The sequence below is a fragment of the Cucumis sativus genome, chromosome 5, assembly GCF_000004075.3.
Source record: "Cucumis sativus cultivar 9930 chromosome 5, Cucumber_9930_V3, whole genome shotgun sequence".
In the NCBI taxonomy this organism is placed as follows: domain Eukaryota; kingdom Viridiplantae; phylum Streptophyta; class Magnoliopsida; order Cucurbitales; family Cucurbitaceae; genus Cucumis; species Cucumis sativus.
Genome location: NC_026659.2, coordinates 4,499,000 through 4,515,865, shown reverse-complemented (window position 1 = coordinate 4,515,865; position 16,866 = coordinate 4,499,000). Strand labels below are relative to the sequence as shown.

The 16,866-nt window shown below is 30.1% G+C and overlaps 1 protein-coding gene and 1 non-coding gene across 4 annotated transcripts; one reads left to right on the top strand and one right to left on the bottom strand.

The window, feature by feature from the left end:
• Positions 1–2,469: 2,469 nt before the first annotated feature.
• Positions 2,470–2,630, bottom strand: LOC116404180. Its single transcript, XR_004217117.1, has one exon. It is a non-coding gene; the product is annotated as a U1 spliceosomal RNA (small nuclear RNA).
• A 7,685-nt stretch (positions 2,631–10,315) lies between these two features.
• LOC101203174 (metal tolerance protein 11) lies at positions 10,316–15,813 on the top strand. Of its 3 annotated transcripts, none has more exons than XM_004147657.3 (6): positions 10,316–10,686; positions 11,599–11,708; positions 11,797–12,042; positions 14,393–14,473; positions 14,653–14,886; positions 15,044–15,813. In XM_004147657.3, exons 1-6 carry the CDS (start codon positions 10,518–10,520, stop codon positions 15,389–15,391), a joined length of 1,188 nt encoding a protein of 395 aa, XP_004147705.1. In that variant the 5' UTR covers positions 10,316–10,517; the 3' UTR covers positions 15,392–15,813. The 3 variants fall into 3 exon arrangements, with proteins under 3 accessions (XP_004147705.1, XP_011654939.1, XP_011654938.1); XM_011656637.2 differs by lacking the exon at positions 10,316–10,686 and adding an exon at positions 11,070–11,258; XM_011656636.2 differs by lacking the exon at positions 10,316–10,686 and adding an exon at positions 11,286–11,426.
• The last annotated feature ends 1,053 nt before the right edge of the window (positions 15,814–16,866 follow it).

Sequence of the window (16,866 nt, the reverse complement as noted above, 5' to 3'; positions counted from 1 at the left end):
AGCTAAGGAAACCAAATGATTGGAGTTGTAAGTGTCACATTTTGTCTGTTTTTCACCAAAAAAGTGTCATTAAAAATATCATTCCTTTTTCAAGAAGTTTAAATTTTCCGTTAAGTAATGTTTGGAATTTGAAAAGATAAAAATTAAAAAAAAAAAGGCTACGTGGAAAAGTTATCAATTTTCTAAAAGTAAAAAATAAAAAATTAATATATGAATTTTGGTTTAGGCTTAGTCTTGCATGTATTCAAAAAAAAAAATTTAGCTTTTATGATTTTAAATGATTTTTAGAAAATAATTTAATCCTCAAAATTTGTTAATAAAATGATATATATTTATAATATATACTCTTTAGACTTTATTTGTTCAATATATTGATTCTACGTGAATAAGAAATATATCTTATTTTTTTCTTTTTTATATCATTGAGTACAATTAAAACATGGTAAGTAGTTTTATTATTTGATAAACTCATCTTTTAGGATGCGTTTAGGAGAAATAAAGAGCTATGGATGATCATATGTTATGATAACGTGTGTTTAGAGAAATTGTAATGAATGATAGTGATATGATAATATTTATTTGGAAAAAGTATTACGTGGGAAGGATTATGAAAATCATTTATTATTATTATTATTTAAAATTCATATTCTAAATCTAATATACAAATATTCGTATATTTAATTTACCAAATTGTCATATTTTCATAAAAACAAGTTCCATTGGTTTTCTTAAATACGATGTCTATTTTCAACGTTTTTTATGTAACGTTTCATGCTAATAAATTATTATTATTATTATTTAAAATTTGAATTATAACTCCAATACACAAATTATATATATTTTATGTATCAAATCGTCATAGTTTTCGTAAAATAATTTACAGTATTTTTTTTAAATACATATTTTTCAACATTTTTTATGTAATAGTTACGTGCGATTAAATTATTAAATTTTTTTTACATTCACATTCTAAATCCAATACACAAATGTCATATATCTACTTTACAAAATCGTCCTTGTTTTTATAATGCATGAGAGAAAAACCGGTGAAATAGTGTAATCATGGGAAATTAACTAATTCAAAAATAAAATGAGAATAAAAATTTTTTAATTCATATAATTGTACAATTAAATAAAAAGATTAAAATTAACAAAACTATAAAAATTATAAATGAGAAAAAAAACAGATTAAATAATATATAAACTTAAATAAGTTAATTATAAATGAGAAATGGTTAAGGAAAAATGGAGGAAAGGTTAAGGTAGGATTGAGGAATAATTTAACCCTAAACCCTTTCCCCAGTAATCCTTTTCCTCCCCTCAATAAATTAGAGTTAAATTTCTCTCTTCTTCTTCTTGGCTTTTCTATTTATCCTTATTAATCTATTTTCATGAAAATAATTATAAATTTAATTAAAATATATATTAATGAACCCTCCTACAAATTATCTATTCCTAACTTTTATTAGGGAGAGAATCCAAAAATAATTTAAATATTTTTCAACATCAATTTTTATTTTTTATTCCTTGAATTCGTTAATAAAATTCAGATGTATATTTAAATATAGTAAAATTTTAAATTAACATTGATTAACAAATTTCAAGGATATAAGTTTATTGATATCTATCAATAAATTTTGGTGTATTTTGTAAATTGGATGTCTATCATGAATGAAATATTGGTATACTTTATAAATATTAGGAGAAAGGTAATTTCTCTCTAAATTATACTATTAGTTTATTTTAGCATTATGTTTGTGATTTTTAATAAAGTAATTAATTAATGGAGAGATTAGCAATAATAAGTAGTTATTGTGTGTAATGATTTTAGTGTTTGTTGGCCCTCTCATATTTAATGAATTAGTTGTTGGTTCAAAATTGCTTTGGTGTTAATAAAAAGACAAAATGATGATTGTGTTGTAACTTTGCACATAAAAGAGAGATAACACAATCACTCCAAATTTACAACCATTAATTCTGTTTATTTTTAGTTACTATCGCAAAATATCATAAATAATAACATAAGAAAGATGAAGAAAGGAATGTTTACCTTCAAAGCTACTTCAATTATTGGAGTTCATTTTTTAAGTTTTTTTATGCCTTTTTTTTAAGTTAACTAAAATAAACTTCAAAAATATTTAAGGATTATTTCACAACTGATTATGGATATTATAAAGATTAAAGAGATAAATCATTTTTGGAAAAAAAAAATGAGAAAACATCGAAAATAGATTCTGAAGGAAAGAATATAGAGAAGTTAAATAAAAAATTAAAATATAAAGAAGTTCTATATTATCATTTTAGTATTTACATTTAGAACTTTGATTTGGGATATTAACCATTTTCATAATTATTCTATTTTAAATTAATAACATAAAGCTAACTAGATTTTCATTCAATTGAGAATTTAATCATATAACCATCTAATACAATACATCTTAGCATAGAAATATTTGAGTATAAGAATTGGAAGGGACCGCGCGAACGCAGGTCCCCACTGGCACAAATTATGATGTAGGCGCCACCACTTGGGCAGGCCTTAAGCCCACACCCCTCCTTCGTGCAATGGAGGCCATGGGCCTAGGATATGGGCCTTATTGATCACCCAATATCCCCATCCAGGTAAGTGAGTATTACGGTCTCTCGCTTGCCATTATATACCCTCCCTACTCCCTTCCTCCTTCACTCGCCATCGATGTGGGACAACCATTTTAGTTTTCATTCATTAGAAACTTTGTTATTTGGAATAAAATCCTTAATTTCATAAGTTTATTACAAAGCTATGTGTATCCCTATAGTATATCCAAAATGGATCAATGTTTGATGTTGAAACTGCTCCTTTTTGCCCTAAATCAATATCTTTTCTTTCTTTCTCTATTCAACTTATCCTAATCCACATACATACATATAAATACATACTATCTTTTGCTTTTGTAATGCTCTTTGAAAGCTACATTCATATTATCTATACATTTTATTTATAATTTATCAACTACATATTTATTTATTTATATATATTTCAATTCAATCACTAAGGTATAGTTCAAACTCGTTAACACGTCACAAATCTTTTTTAAAAACTAGAGTTTGTTAAAATGTAAAACAAAGTAATGAAGTAATTGAAAAGTGTACGGTTTTAGGCGACTTTGGAGTGTAACAAAAACTTAAATATTTATGAAAACTAACTTTATTCGATAATTTTATTTCAATTTTAATAAAGCCAAACAGTTATTTCCTTATTTCCTTTTATATATATATATATATATATATATATATATATATGTCTTAATCATCTATGAATACTTAAATTCCCTGAGAATATCTTTCCTCTCATCCAATGAATGGTTTTTTTTTTTTTCAATTTCATTTTTCTTTCTTTTAAGGAAGGATAAGGTATTAGTTAAAGTCTATGTCAAAGGAGCATATTATTCATATTAATGCCATCTTTTTCAAAAGAAAAAAAATCTATTGATGGAATTTTTCATTATTAAATAAAAAAATCCCCCATTTTAAAAATAAATTTCAACCATTGCCATAGATATATTAGGATTTAGGAGATGCCTTGTCAAAGAGTGTTTTCTTAGCACCTCAATTGATCAAACCAAGTATGAAGCATTATCATATGAGTATTGAAATCACACCACCATTTAAATGAACGCTAACAAGATTTAATAGTCTATCACGTAATCATTCTAGATTTTGTTGATTGTTTACCCTTATGACATAATAACCATAGTAATAACAACTCAACTAATTTAGATATGTGGGCTTTAGAATAGGCTACAACTATTTTCTTAATGGTTTGCCTTCAATAAAAATCACAACATTCATCTTCACTGCCACCTTTTCACTTTTCTAAACACAAATACGTGTTAGAGAAAGTCAATTGATTGTTAAACGAAGTAATGTTGGCAACAAAAAAAAAGTATCGACAATAGTCACATAAGCCCTTTGGGAGATGATTACTGTGGATGAAATTGTATTATGTGTGGAGAAAGTATCTCAAGACACATCAACATTTGAAATGGCAAAAAGTATAATTTATCCCCTAGACAGATAATGTGCATGCAACTTGCTCGAGTAGGAACAAAGTTTCACTCCATGCAATGTTGGGTTTCATGACAAAAAATCAAATAGTAAATGTAATTCATTGGTCGTTATTAAATAAAAATGATATTTTGTAATTTCAATAAAGTGTCGTTGATTATTAATGTTTTGTCTTAAACTAATATTTTAAGTTGTGTTAATGAGTCTTAAACTATATGTAGAGACATACAAAGTTCAAAGTTCAAGATACAACTTAAAGGGTTTATAGTATAGGGATAAGACTAGGTATCTAATTACCCTTGTAACAATATTTGATACAAACACAATGATTTAACTCGTTCGTGTAGGTAACATACGAGTGGGGGTATTCTATGCAATGTGTTTGCATAAGATCGAACTACGAAATAGTAACCACTAGATGTACGTAACTCCATTAACTAGTAATTAGGTTTCTATTTCCTTGTGATGATCTAGGTAACTTAGTCTTAATCTTGATTGTATTTTGTACACATGTTCACGAGGGATTGTCCTTTGATTTGTACGAACGAGAGAAGCTAGATTGTTGACTCAATATGTTTATCATTTTAGGGACAAAACTAAGTGGAAGCTAAAAACATAATCACATAAGGTGAAATTCCTTCATTCTCAAATGTATAGTAAGTAGATGAGTGTTCATTAAATGATGTCTATGAGACTTGAACAAAGGGTCATACTCTCTCTATGGCATGAGAGAGATTTATGTTTATTGGTTGGACCATAAACACAAGTTGTTCATTAGATAAACACTGATATTTAAGAACTAGGGGTCAAACGATAATTTGACCTAACTAGTGTTACGGGCTCTTGTGAAAGATTAACTTACTTATTGGTCTACATCAGTTAACACATAAATATATCTACAGTGAGAAGAGTTCATCTGTGAGTCTTTAGTGAAAGTGTACACAGTTAACAAATATTGATTAACATGGATTTATTTATTTATTAATTACCTTAATATTACTTCAATTTAAATTAGATTAAATTAATAACTCTCTTGTATCCTGATATCTCTCTTTAATTTACCTATTATTTCTGAAGAAGAGGGAAGTAGGTAATGTAGAACGGCAGAAGCAAATCAGATTAATAAAGTTCTTTGCCAAAGCTCATAGAAAATAAAAGAGAAAAAAATCTATCTCAAATTCCTAATCGAATTAAGGTTTCGACAGGCTTTCCACTTCAATCACTAAGAGAATAGAAACGACTCCAAGCGGTGGTTTTGACTCCAAGTTGTTTGATGAGTTTTGAACTTTATGCAGAGACATATAATAATCGATGTTTGAGATACAACTTAAAGAGTCTATAGTATAAGAATAAAGTTGGGTACCTTATCCTAGTAACACTATGAGTATGACTCACTTTGTATTTGATACAAATATAATGATCCATGTGAGTAAGGGTATCCTATGCAATGAGTTTGCCTAATACCCTACCACAAAATATAACCACATTAGGTACCGGTGTAATTCCATTAACTAGTTATATTTTGATTTCATTAAAATGACCTAACTATATAACTTAGTCTTAATATTGAGTGTATTATGAATTCATGTTCGTGAGAGATTGTCCTTTGATTTATACATGTGAGAGTGACCATGCCACGTGCCAGACACTGAACTAGAGAGTTTGAGCTAACCGTCAAACGCTGAACCGGAGTTAAACCACACGCCATACACTGAACCAAGTCGAATTAAAGTCAACAGCCTTGAACTGCGTGCATCTGCCCAATCCAATTAAGGTTCCCACAAGCTTTCCACCTCAATCACTCAAACACAGGAACAACTCCAAGTGGTGGTGTTGACTTCAATATGGTGATTTGTAGATTCACATAGATATTATTGAACCTGATTTTTTCCATCTATATCTTTATTTTAAAAGGCATGCTTAGCCTATTAATATTTAGTTTATATTGGAATTTATTTCTATAATTTGTGAATGGATGAGTATTTCTTAAGTTTCAATTTAACTGAGAAAAATGTTTTGTTAAATTCTTTCACCGTCAAGGATTCTAATTCCTTGATGTAATAGTTTGATGTTTTGTGCCAATACTACCTATCTATTTTTGGCGACACTTTGTATGAATTATAATATCTATAAATTATTATATAGATATAGTTACAAATATAACAATTAGATTTAAAATATTAACATATATAATAACAAATTTTAAAAATTAAAAATATAATAAAATCGATTAAATTCTACGTTTTATTCTTATTTTTTTGAAAACATACCGGGAAGGAAAAGGAAATAAGATTTTTTTTTTTTTTACTTATTTGTATTGTATTATATTATTATATTTATTAGTATTACTACTGCTGTTACCTATTTTAAACTTTATAGTTCCGTACACCTTTTTGTTTATTCGTTTTTAATTTATTTCTTTCTTTTACTTCCTTGGTTTAAATTCTATTTCATTTTCTTTTAATAAACACTTTTCTTATTATTCAATCTAATCCATAACCCCTCAAATTTATATTTTAATTAACCCCTCAAATTTATATTTTAATTAAGTTATATATATATATATATTAAGATACATTCCCAGATCCAAATTAATTAATTTAATACATATTTGTCTAAAAGTTGAAGATGATCTATGTAGTTTCTATTCTTGTTTTCTTTTTAAAATATCTCTATAGAGTGATATGTTCAGATTACAAAATTAGTATTAAACAATAATAAATAGTTGTAAGTGTAAGTAGTATTAAACAATAATAAATAGTTGTAAGAGATTGGACTCGAAGTTAAACTCAAGATGTTAGTGTTATAGTGGGCACAACTACTACACAAAAACTAAATTTACTTTTAAGCAAGTATTATTTCATATATATTATATTTTCAAACTTCAAAAAATTAATATTAAAAAATAAAACTCGAGATTATGAAGGGACATGCACCTTCATAAATCCACCTTGCTTAGATAGATATATGTATGCATGCTTCTTTTAGAACTTTATTTGCATCTCATATCTTTCTTGAAACTATTATAGTGTTATTTCTATATATCATTGTTACAATGTGGTTATTAAGTGATTATTTTAATTTTTAAATAAATTTTTTAACACTTTTACTTAAAAAAATTTGACGAAGATTCTTATACTTTTTTATGATCATTTTTTTTTGGAATCCAAGAGTGATCTTCAATATATATATATAGGCTTAATTTGGTAGGTTGCATATTGTGCTTTGTTCGTGTATTGTTCATCTTTAACTTTTATTTGATTTCTAATTATCATTTCTTGAAGTTTAAAAAAATATATTATAATTTAAATTTCTTTTAAGTAATTTTGAAATCTTTTAGAAAACTATTTTTTTAAAAGCATTTAGAAATTCTTACTTTGAAATTATAATTCTTTTATGTTTTAAAAGGCCGGGATTAAATTTATGATTTCGTCAGGTTTTCTAATCAATATTTTATAATAACTTATATCATTTTTTAAAAAGTTATCTTACGACCAAATTTAGAATTTGTAAGTTTTGATATTTATAGTTTCTCAAGTGAGTTGTGAGTTCGATATTTGTTCTCAGCAAAAAAACAATTTAATGAATGATTTAAAAAAAATTATTCAACGACGATCTACGATGAATTCGAGAATTTTGTAATAATGTCTCGTTCTCTTAAAATGAGAATTTTTGTCTATTCTTCGGTTGAGGGTGTCCAAGTTATCCATTACTCTATTCACTTGTCGTGTAAATCTCTCAAGGAATATTCGACGACTAGCAAGCGTACCGCAGTTGTCCTTGGTGAGAGGGTGGCGGTTTCTTCCACCTCTTCTTGCTCGCAGTTATTCCCCGTGGCAGGGATTCTTTCTCTCCAGCCAGCCATCTGTCCAAGGATTGGGTCTGCTCTGATACCACTTTGATGTAATTCAAAGTTGGGATTAATTTCTCAAATGAATTCTCTGCCTCTAATGGCTAAGAGAATGGGTATTTATTAAGAATGTGTAAGTAGTTGATATAACTGTTTTTATGAAACAATTTTAACAGTTAATAGTTTAAACAATTAAACTGTTTTACTAACTATTCTATATCACATCAGACGATCTACGATAAATTCGAGAATTTGAAATAATGTCTCGTTCTCTTAAAGTGAGAAATTTGTTCTATTTAATATTATGCTCCTAATTTATTTTTAAATATTGGAGTGACAAGGAGTGAAGACATTTTTTTCAATTCCTATTTTGTTCAAATAAATCAATTAAAGTTATAAAATTGGCCTTCAAATCCTATTTTCGTCTCTTCTTGTTTTATTTTAAAATTAACCATTTTTTAAGATGTTAATCTACAGGTCTGACCCGCATTGTCACGAACACGCAAGGACAAATATGTTTTGGAATTTAATTTTTTTTACAAGAATAATCTAGGTTATAAAATATAAGTTTTAATAAAACAAAATTAACTTAAAAAGAAGAAAAAAACAAAAAAAAAAAGTCCTAATCAAAAGGATCCCATGTGATGTAGACACCACTATTTGGCTATTATTCTCAAATGACCACATTTGAAATGACTCTTATCCACTTTCATTACAATTGCTATCCACGTAACCAAACACATTTTCTTCCATAAAAATATTAGCTTAAGCCGCCCTCACTTATAACTTACAATAAATTCTAATTATATCCATCTAGTACACGTGGGTCCTATAAACCCTCTCAATCCAACCACCCTTGTTGAGTTTCCCCAATCCAACGAACCGCATTAAAAGATGATCCACCAAGCTTGCCTGTAGCTTGTCACCACTTGAAAATTTCTCTTACAAAAGATCTTCCGTCCGAAAAGGTAGGGGCAGATCATGGGCCCACTTACTTAATATTCCAGATTGATCGTGCGGCTCAGATCTTGTTTCGCTTCCTTCATTCTCTACTAGTCTAAAAGCTAACTTTTACAACAATATCGCGATTTGGATTCCTTCTTTTCCTTTTTAATTTCTTTTTTGTGTTTTTAATTCATAAATTTATAAAGTTTATAATTAAATTCCACACCAAGTTTATATTAAAGTAAACAAAATTTAATTTACAATATTTTAACGATCTAAATTATGTTTTTGAAAACTAAATGATTTTTATTTTTTCTACAAAACAGATTTTAATAAAAACAATCATTTATATTCAACATAAAATTGGTAAGAACTACTAAATTTACTTTATAGGAATATCATTAACCACACTTAAACCTAATTTTATTTATTTTTTTAAATATATTACCAAATAATTAAAATAAAATATAACTCTCCTATTTTCAATTTACTTTTTTGAATTACCAAAAAGGTTATTGGTGAGCTTTGTTTATTCATTTTAATTGAAGATAAATAAATTGCTTTGACTTTGTCGAATATAATTTTAGGAAGGAACATTTGTAGAGAAAATATTTTGTTTTGTACATTTTTTTTAGAAAATGGTTAAAAATAGAGCATTTGTAATATGGGGTGAAATAGTTTGTCAACTTTTTTTTTTATTTAAAAAATATATATATATTTTTTTTATCGTTGGAGGGTTTTGATTGATATTAATTTTGTATTTATAGGTTAAAATAGAAGTTGAATTATATTGGTCCAAGAATTCATATATGTGGATAATTATTGCATTTAATTATAGATTCGAATACAAATTTATAAATTTCATATTAATTTTCTCAATAATTCATAGACTCTATTCATTTCGTATGACACGTGAAAGTTAGGTAAGTTTTATATAGTCAAAATTTGTTAAACGTGTATTAAAAAAGATTTATGATACGATTAGACACTAAAAAAATCTCAAACGACTTATTAAACACTCACAATTCAACCAATAAGAACAATTACAACTAGATGCTACCTATCCCTACCCAATCTTGGTTTGCACGAGTAAAAAGTTTAACAACTAAAGCTATTTTTTAACTTTAATAAAAATACTATATAACTTTCATATATAAAAAGTTTGCATCATCTCCTATGAGTATCTTTTAAAAAAAACATATTGTAAACACTTGTATTATTCCAATAAGATTTAATTGTTCCTTAATAATCATATGATTTAAAAATGCTCAACATAATACCATATGTGTAATATTTAATAAAACCCAAAGCATATATTTACTAAAAAAAATGTAATTTTATATAAAGAGAAATTCAAATTATATTTAAAATAGATTTAAGAAAAAGAAGAAAGGAAGAGGTTAAGTCAATTGATAGTATATTAATAGAAAGCAATGGCGCCGTACACGTGGCACTTGATTATTTACTTTACTGGTTCAAACGTTTGGAACTACGCTAACCACAACAGTGAACAAACCCAACTTCTTATTTTGCTAAAATGCCCACATATTCTCGTTAAATTTACCATTTGCACCACTACTACTCTCTTCCCTTCCCCTTCTTCTTTTCTTCTTCTTCCTCCTCCTCTCAAATTCCTCCATTCCTACATTCTCTCACATTTTCACTTCTCTCCAAAATGGTTCAGCCTGTTGTCTCCATCGAGAACGATGAGGAGAGCTCTCTGTTGCTCCAGTCCACCGCCGGTGACCTCTCTTGGCGTTTGAACTTCGATGGCTTTCAGTTCTCTCCAGAGCATAAAGAGAAGAAGCCCTCTCGTCCACTTCATGATTGCCTTGGGGTTTTGAGTAATTTCCTTTCCTATCTATTCTCTCTTCCTTCTCTTCTGCCGCTCCTTCTGTTTGGCTGAATCATTTCTTTTTTCTTTTGTTTCTGATCCATCTTTGATTTGTGAATATCGTATTCAATGCTCTTCCTTGCCTTGTTCTTTACTGGAAATATTCTTTTTCTATGTCGTCGCTTGTTGTTTTCTTCACTTTCTAATATAGCTGCTGCATATATTCCTTTTATTTTAATTCGTTTTTTCTTTTGTTTCTCAACAGTATTTATTCTTCTCCCACTTTGTTACTTCCTCTTTAATTTCTGTCCTGACATGGTGCGATTTTTCTGTTTGTTCTCTGTGACATTTTCTTTTCTTTTCTTTTTGCGTTGAATAATGGGGGAATTGTGGGTTCCGTTGGCTTTATTTTGTGTATTTAATGAGCTATTGACCTAATCATTCTTTGGATGAATTTAAAATTTGGAGAAGAGAATATGTAATTCCAAGTTTCAAAGGCCTGAACGAGAAGCTGGAGAATTATTTATTTATTTCTTTTGCTATAATTGGATGTGGATGTTTTGTGGTTGATTGATTCTTACAGTTTAGTATTTTTTCTCTCCATATTTAAGTGCTGAAGTTCATTGGTTGTGGTGTAGAGAGTTAAGCAGTAGTTCCCCAATATTTTGGGTTTCTATTTTGAGCTGGCTAGTTTATGGTCCTGGATCCTGTTAAAATTTTTACCTTTCTTTTGCCTTTGTAAAAGCATGTGTATGTCTTCATGTTTCTGTCTGTATGGCTACTACTATTTTTTGTAATTCGGGATTGACGTAGAGCATAGTTAGATTTCAGTTTGTTAAGGAAGGAGGAAAATAAAGAAGCAAAAGAAGCTTGGAAACTTCATTTATCTGTCTCTCATACTTTTCTTGGGGAATGAATTCAGGTCCTGAAGATTATGTAGCTGAGTACTACCAGCAGCAGGTAGAAATGCTCGAGGGATTTAATGAAATGGATGCTTTAACTGATCGTGGTTATGTTCCTGGAATGTCGAAGGTTGATATTGTTCCGTACTTGTATGTTTTCTTGATGATTAAGACATTCTTCACTGCTCAAAACCAAAATTTATTTATGGTGGTTGCAGGAAGAACGTGAAAATTTAGCAAAGAGTGAAACGTTTGCAATCAGAATATCAAATGTTGCCAATATGGTTTTGTTTGCAGCTAAAGTATATGCATCCATCAGAAGTGGTTCCTTAGCTATAATTGCATCCACACTGGATTCACTTCTTGATCTTTTATCTGGTTTCATTCTATGGTTCACTGCATTTTCCATGCAAACACCAAACCCCTACCAGTATCCTATTGGCAAAAAACGCATGCAGCCTTTGGTCAGTTCTCTTGCAACTTCCTCTCTACTCTTTGACTTGGTGAAAAAAATGATCATATAGATATAGGTTTACTTTACCCCAAGCCCATCTGCAACTGTGTGAAACTACCTCCTTGGTCACTGGCTTGTGAAACGTGTGTTTCACCTGTGCCTTTATTTTTTCCTCAATATGGGTACTAATAAAGTCTTATGTTAAAAGTTTCTTCTCTTCGGTAGTTTGATTCAGGGTTAACTAGATTTGATTGGAAGTCACTTAACTATTATTAGTTGACACCCATCCGTCAACTCTTAATAATACTGTTGTCGGTAGTTCGCTGCCATCGAGTCCCTCCGTAAGACTCTTAGTTCGAAAATAATTTCAAGTGTAGTTTTCTGTTTTTGAAAATTTTGCTTGTTTCATCCCAATTTCTTTACTACTATTCTCAGAAAGAAAAAACACTTGAATTCTTAGCCAAATTTAAAAGGCTAAAACTAGTTTTTAATTTTAATTTTTTTTTTTTTTTTTTTTTTTTTGTAGTTTCAAAATTTGGCTGTATTTTGTGTAAAACTCTTACCTTGCCTTAAAATTGGATTCTGCCTCTTGTTCATATTTTTCTAGCGGATAATGGACTGCAGAACATGGACAGCTTCCAAGGCTTTACAATATACGCCTTCCAGCTGGAAGCGACCCATACTTTTCGGTTTTGAACTCTGGATTTGTTTAAGCGTGAAGAACTACTAACCCTATTTGAGGGTGGCGGTGCATGAAGGAGGGTTTATTGTCTACACCTTGCTTTTGGCCAGGGTTTTGAGGATACTTGTAAATCCTAATTCACTTGTGTTTTGGATCGTCAAAGATAAGTACCACAAATTGAATCGTTTTTATGGAAGTAAAAATAGGGTCAAAACTTTGTGGGGCTGGAAAGACATCTTTGAAGGGAGGAAAGTGCTGGGAATTGGTTTAAGATATAGGGTGTGGGATGGGAAGGACTAAATTTTGAAAAACCCTTAATACCTTGCCCAAGCACTTTTCACTTCTTTCTACCCTTAGTAATGAGTTGGATAAGGTGATCGATCTATTTTAGCCAAGCATGATACGGTGAAATAAAAGCAGAAGTTACCTTTTGGTTGGAGGACTAGGCTTATTTAGAGAGTCTCCTCGGCGGTATGTACGAGTGGTAGTTCAAGTAGGCAGAGCTGTACATGGCATTTTAATCCACGTGATAAAATTGTTGTGAAATCTCGTCTCTTGTTTCCTTGGAACTTAGTTTTAGAAAAAAAGGGGGAAGAGGAGAAAACGCCAATTCTCATTTGCACGAAAAATGTTTGAAAGAAACATGGAAGCTCCAGGAAACTTTTAGCTGTCAAATGGGATTTCCGGAAAAGGGAAACGGAACTGGATGTTGGAATTTGATAATGCTAAACAATTTTGGTTTCCAAAAACCCTTACGGTTGGATATTGGCACTTGGTATATTTTCTCTGTAACTAGCTCTCTAAATCTAAATGAAGCCTCTACTTACACTACCCACAAAACCCAGAAATTGATTAGTTCTTTAGCATACCTCTATTTATCCTGCAGAGAGACAGACGTCCAAGCTATAGCTCTCAATTCTTGAATGCGATTCAAGAGAGCGAAAGACCCACAGTCCTCGGTATTGGGATTTTTGTCGATTCAGAGTCGCAGACAAGGAAAGCATTACCTTGAAGGGAGGAGCTCAGCATCCCATCTGTTTATAGATGCAGCTTGAATTGCAAATTTTGAAGCGTAATATTATTCTCTCTCCACTGGTAGACTTTTGAAGCGTCTAGATGACCAGTGGTTAGGGTATTCTGATTAAAGTGTAATATTATTCTCTCTCCACTGGTCAAGCATACTTGACTGCTAGCTAATATGATGATAAGTCCAATACCTCCGATATTTTGTCTCTTACTACGTCTTTTTTGTATATGTTATATAGATATATACAATACTATAGTTTTATGCGTGATGGTAGTTGAACGGATAAGATAAACCCACAATCTTGCTAAAACTGGGCTTGATGGTTCATTATCCTAGCGGTTGGCCCACTCAGCTTTTCGTCAACTCATTTCTTGCATTACCATTTGAAAAAAGTAATAGCTCCCTTGATTTGTTGTATACTTGTATGATTTTAAATTTTTTAATTCTTCAGAAGGCAAATAGAACGAGAATTAGATGAGTTCTCTTGCATTCAAGAGAGAAGGAAAAAGAGAACTACCAAATCCAAATTTGATTTTCTTCAGCAGTCTCTGTTGGTTGATTTAAAATTAATGATAAATAATAATTATCCATCTATTGGTTGTGTACTGTCACTGCTGGAGGATTAACATTCTACCTTTTGTTCTAATGCAGGGCATTCTTGTTTTTGCCTCTGTTATGGCAACTCTTGGATTGCAGATAATAATGGAGTCAATTCGGACTCTCCTATTAAGTGTAAGTAATTAGAGAATCGTCTCTCTTTCTCTTAAAAGTCTCCCTAAGTTTATCGCTTAAGCAGAAAAGTTACCCCTAGATAATGGACTGGAATAGATTTTCGTTCCACGACACTCCCCCAGATTGCTCAGAAGGTTTGACATCTATTTTCTTTATTAAATTTCCTGCTCCCCTTCCAGGATTCTGTGTTCAACTTAACCAAGGAGCAAGAGCGATGGGTTGTGGGCATTATGATTTCAGTTACTATAGTGAAACTAGTCTTAATGATCTACTGCCGTACTTTCACTAACGAGATAGTCAAAGCGTATGCCCAAGATCATTTCTTTGATGTAGTCACCAATGCAATCGGCCTTGTTGCTGCTCTCCTTGCTAATTATATAGCTGGCTGGATCGACCCTCTTGGAGCTATTATTGTGAGTAACAACCTCTCTTTCTCCATATTCTGCATTATTTGCTGAATCTGAAACTTCCTTACCGGATTTGTACAAATGTTTCTCGTCCTTCATTTTAGTTTCTAATACTGTCAACTCTTTTTGAAGTTACTCATGTCTACTCTGTGAATTGCCACAGCTGGCTTTATACACTATACGCACATGGTCGATGACGGTATTGGAAAACGTGAACTCCCTTGTCGGAAGATCAGCTGCCCCCGAGTATCTACAGAAGCTCACCTACTTATGTTGGAACCATCACAAAGCGATCAGACATATTGACACGGTACGAGCATATACATTTGGATCACACTACTTTGTGGAGGTCGATATCGTCCTGCCTGGAGACATGCCACTGGAAGAGGCTCACGACATAGGTGAATTGCTGCAAGAAAAGCTGGAGCTGTTACCGGAAATTGAGAGGGCCTTTGTTCATCTTGATTACGAGTACAAGCATAAACCAGAGCACGCACAGGCGCACTCTTAAGAAGTTGTAGGCAAATGGTGAATGATGTTTCATTCATTTATGTGGTAGTAAAATTGGAATAAGGAGGTGGTGTTTTGAGTTGTGTAAATTTGTGCCTAATTCCGCGTGAATGATGATGAGGAATTTTCTTCGGTGATTTTAGAAGAAAATTTAGAGCAACAAACCAAAGAAGAATGGTTTAGTGGGTGTCAGATAGAGAAAGCTGGTAATTGTATAAAAATAGAAAATTCTTAAGCCATCATTTCTCCTTAAATTTTAGGCATCTGAAGCAGAGGGTGAAAATAGGAGTAAGGTAATTTGTGTATTTATGTTGATTAGGAGTAAAAGAATGAACCAATTCGGAGACTTTGAAGAACCCTAAACCAAATCGATCCAAACCAATGTCTAACAAAAGAATCACATCAATATTGTTTTATTTTCAAGGTTCTTTTTGTTAATTATGAATTCAATTTGGATCTTTTTTCTTTTAATAATTAAAATTTGGCTTTTTTTTCCCTTCACACTTTTCTAAATAAAAAACATATTCTTTTGGTTTTACTGTCCATAATAATTGATTTCTTTTAAATAAAAAATATAGAATTTATTTTTTAAAGGTATATATATATATCATTACTTTGGTTCGATTTTGATTGGTTTTTTTTTTTTTTAATAAAAATTGATTTGAACTAATACGTTTTTTGAATTGTGCAATCATTTACTAAAAATCAAACCAATTTAGAGAATTTTATAAATAGTGGTTTTAGTAATAGCATTTCATACAAATCTTGCACATTGTATTTTTGTTTAAAACTACCTGTCATATTATCAAATATAAACTTGGAAGTACACATCTGATTTATACGCAATACGATATTAATATTTGATTTATACGATGCGATATTAAATAAGTTTTAGAAGTGTTAAAATAAATTAAATAAGTTTTAGAAGTGTTAAAATAAATTTTCCTGTGAACAATCATATGATATAATATTCTAAAATTTAAAGATATCTTTACAAAATGGAATTAGATCATGAAAGATTAAAATATAAGCATACTAAAGTGTACAGTCTTAGAACTTTCAATTTTTTATGTAATATATCATCCACGTATTATTAAACATTTTATACATTTAAGAATCTATCTCCACCCAAATGAATTTATACCCTTTTTGAATTATGGAATCCAGCAATATAATAATTTAAGTTTAATTAGATCCCCTAAACACAATTAAATAATTTTTTTTAGGTGCCTAGATGAATGTAAATATGTGTTTTCTCTTCTGACTAACTATAATCTAACCTTTCTACAACTTTGTGTCATTTCTCCAAAACAAAAAACATAACTAAGTGGGAAACATGATTTGCATACATAGTACATGACCTGTAAATTAATCTAAGAACTCACCTTATTCTTAGAAGACAAAAATGAAAACAATTTCTTGTGGACTTCATTAGAACATAAGTTTAAAACCCACTAGGCCATCATATTCCCATAA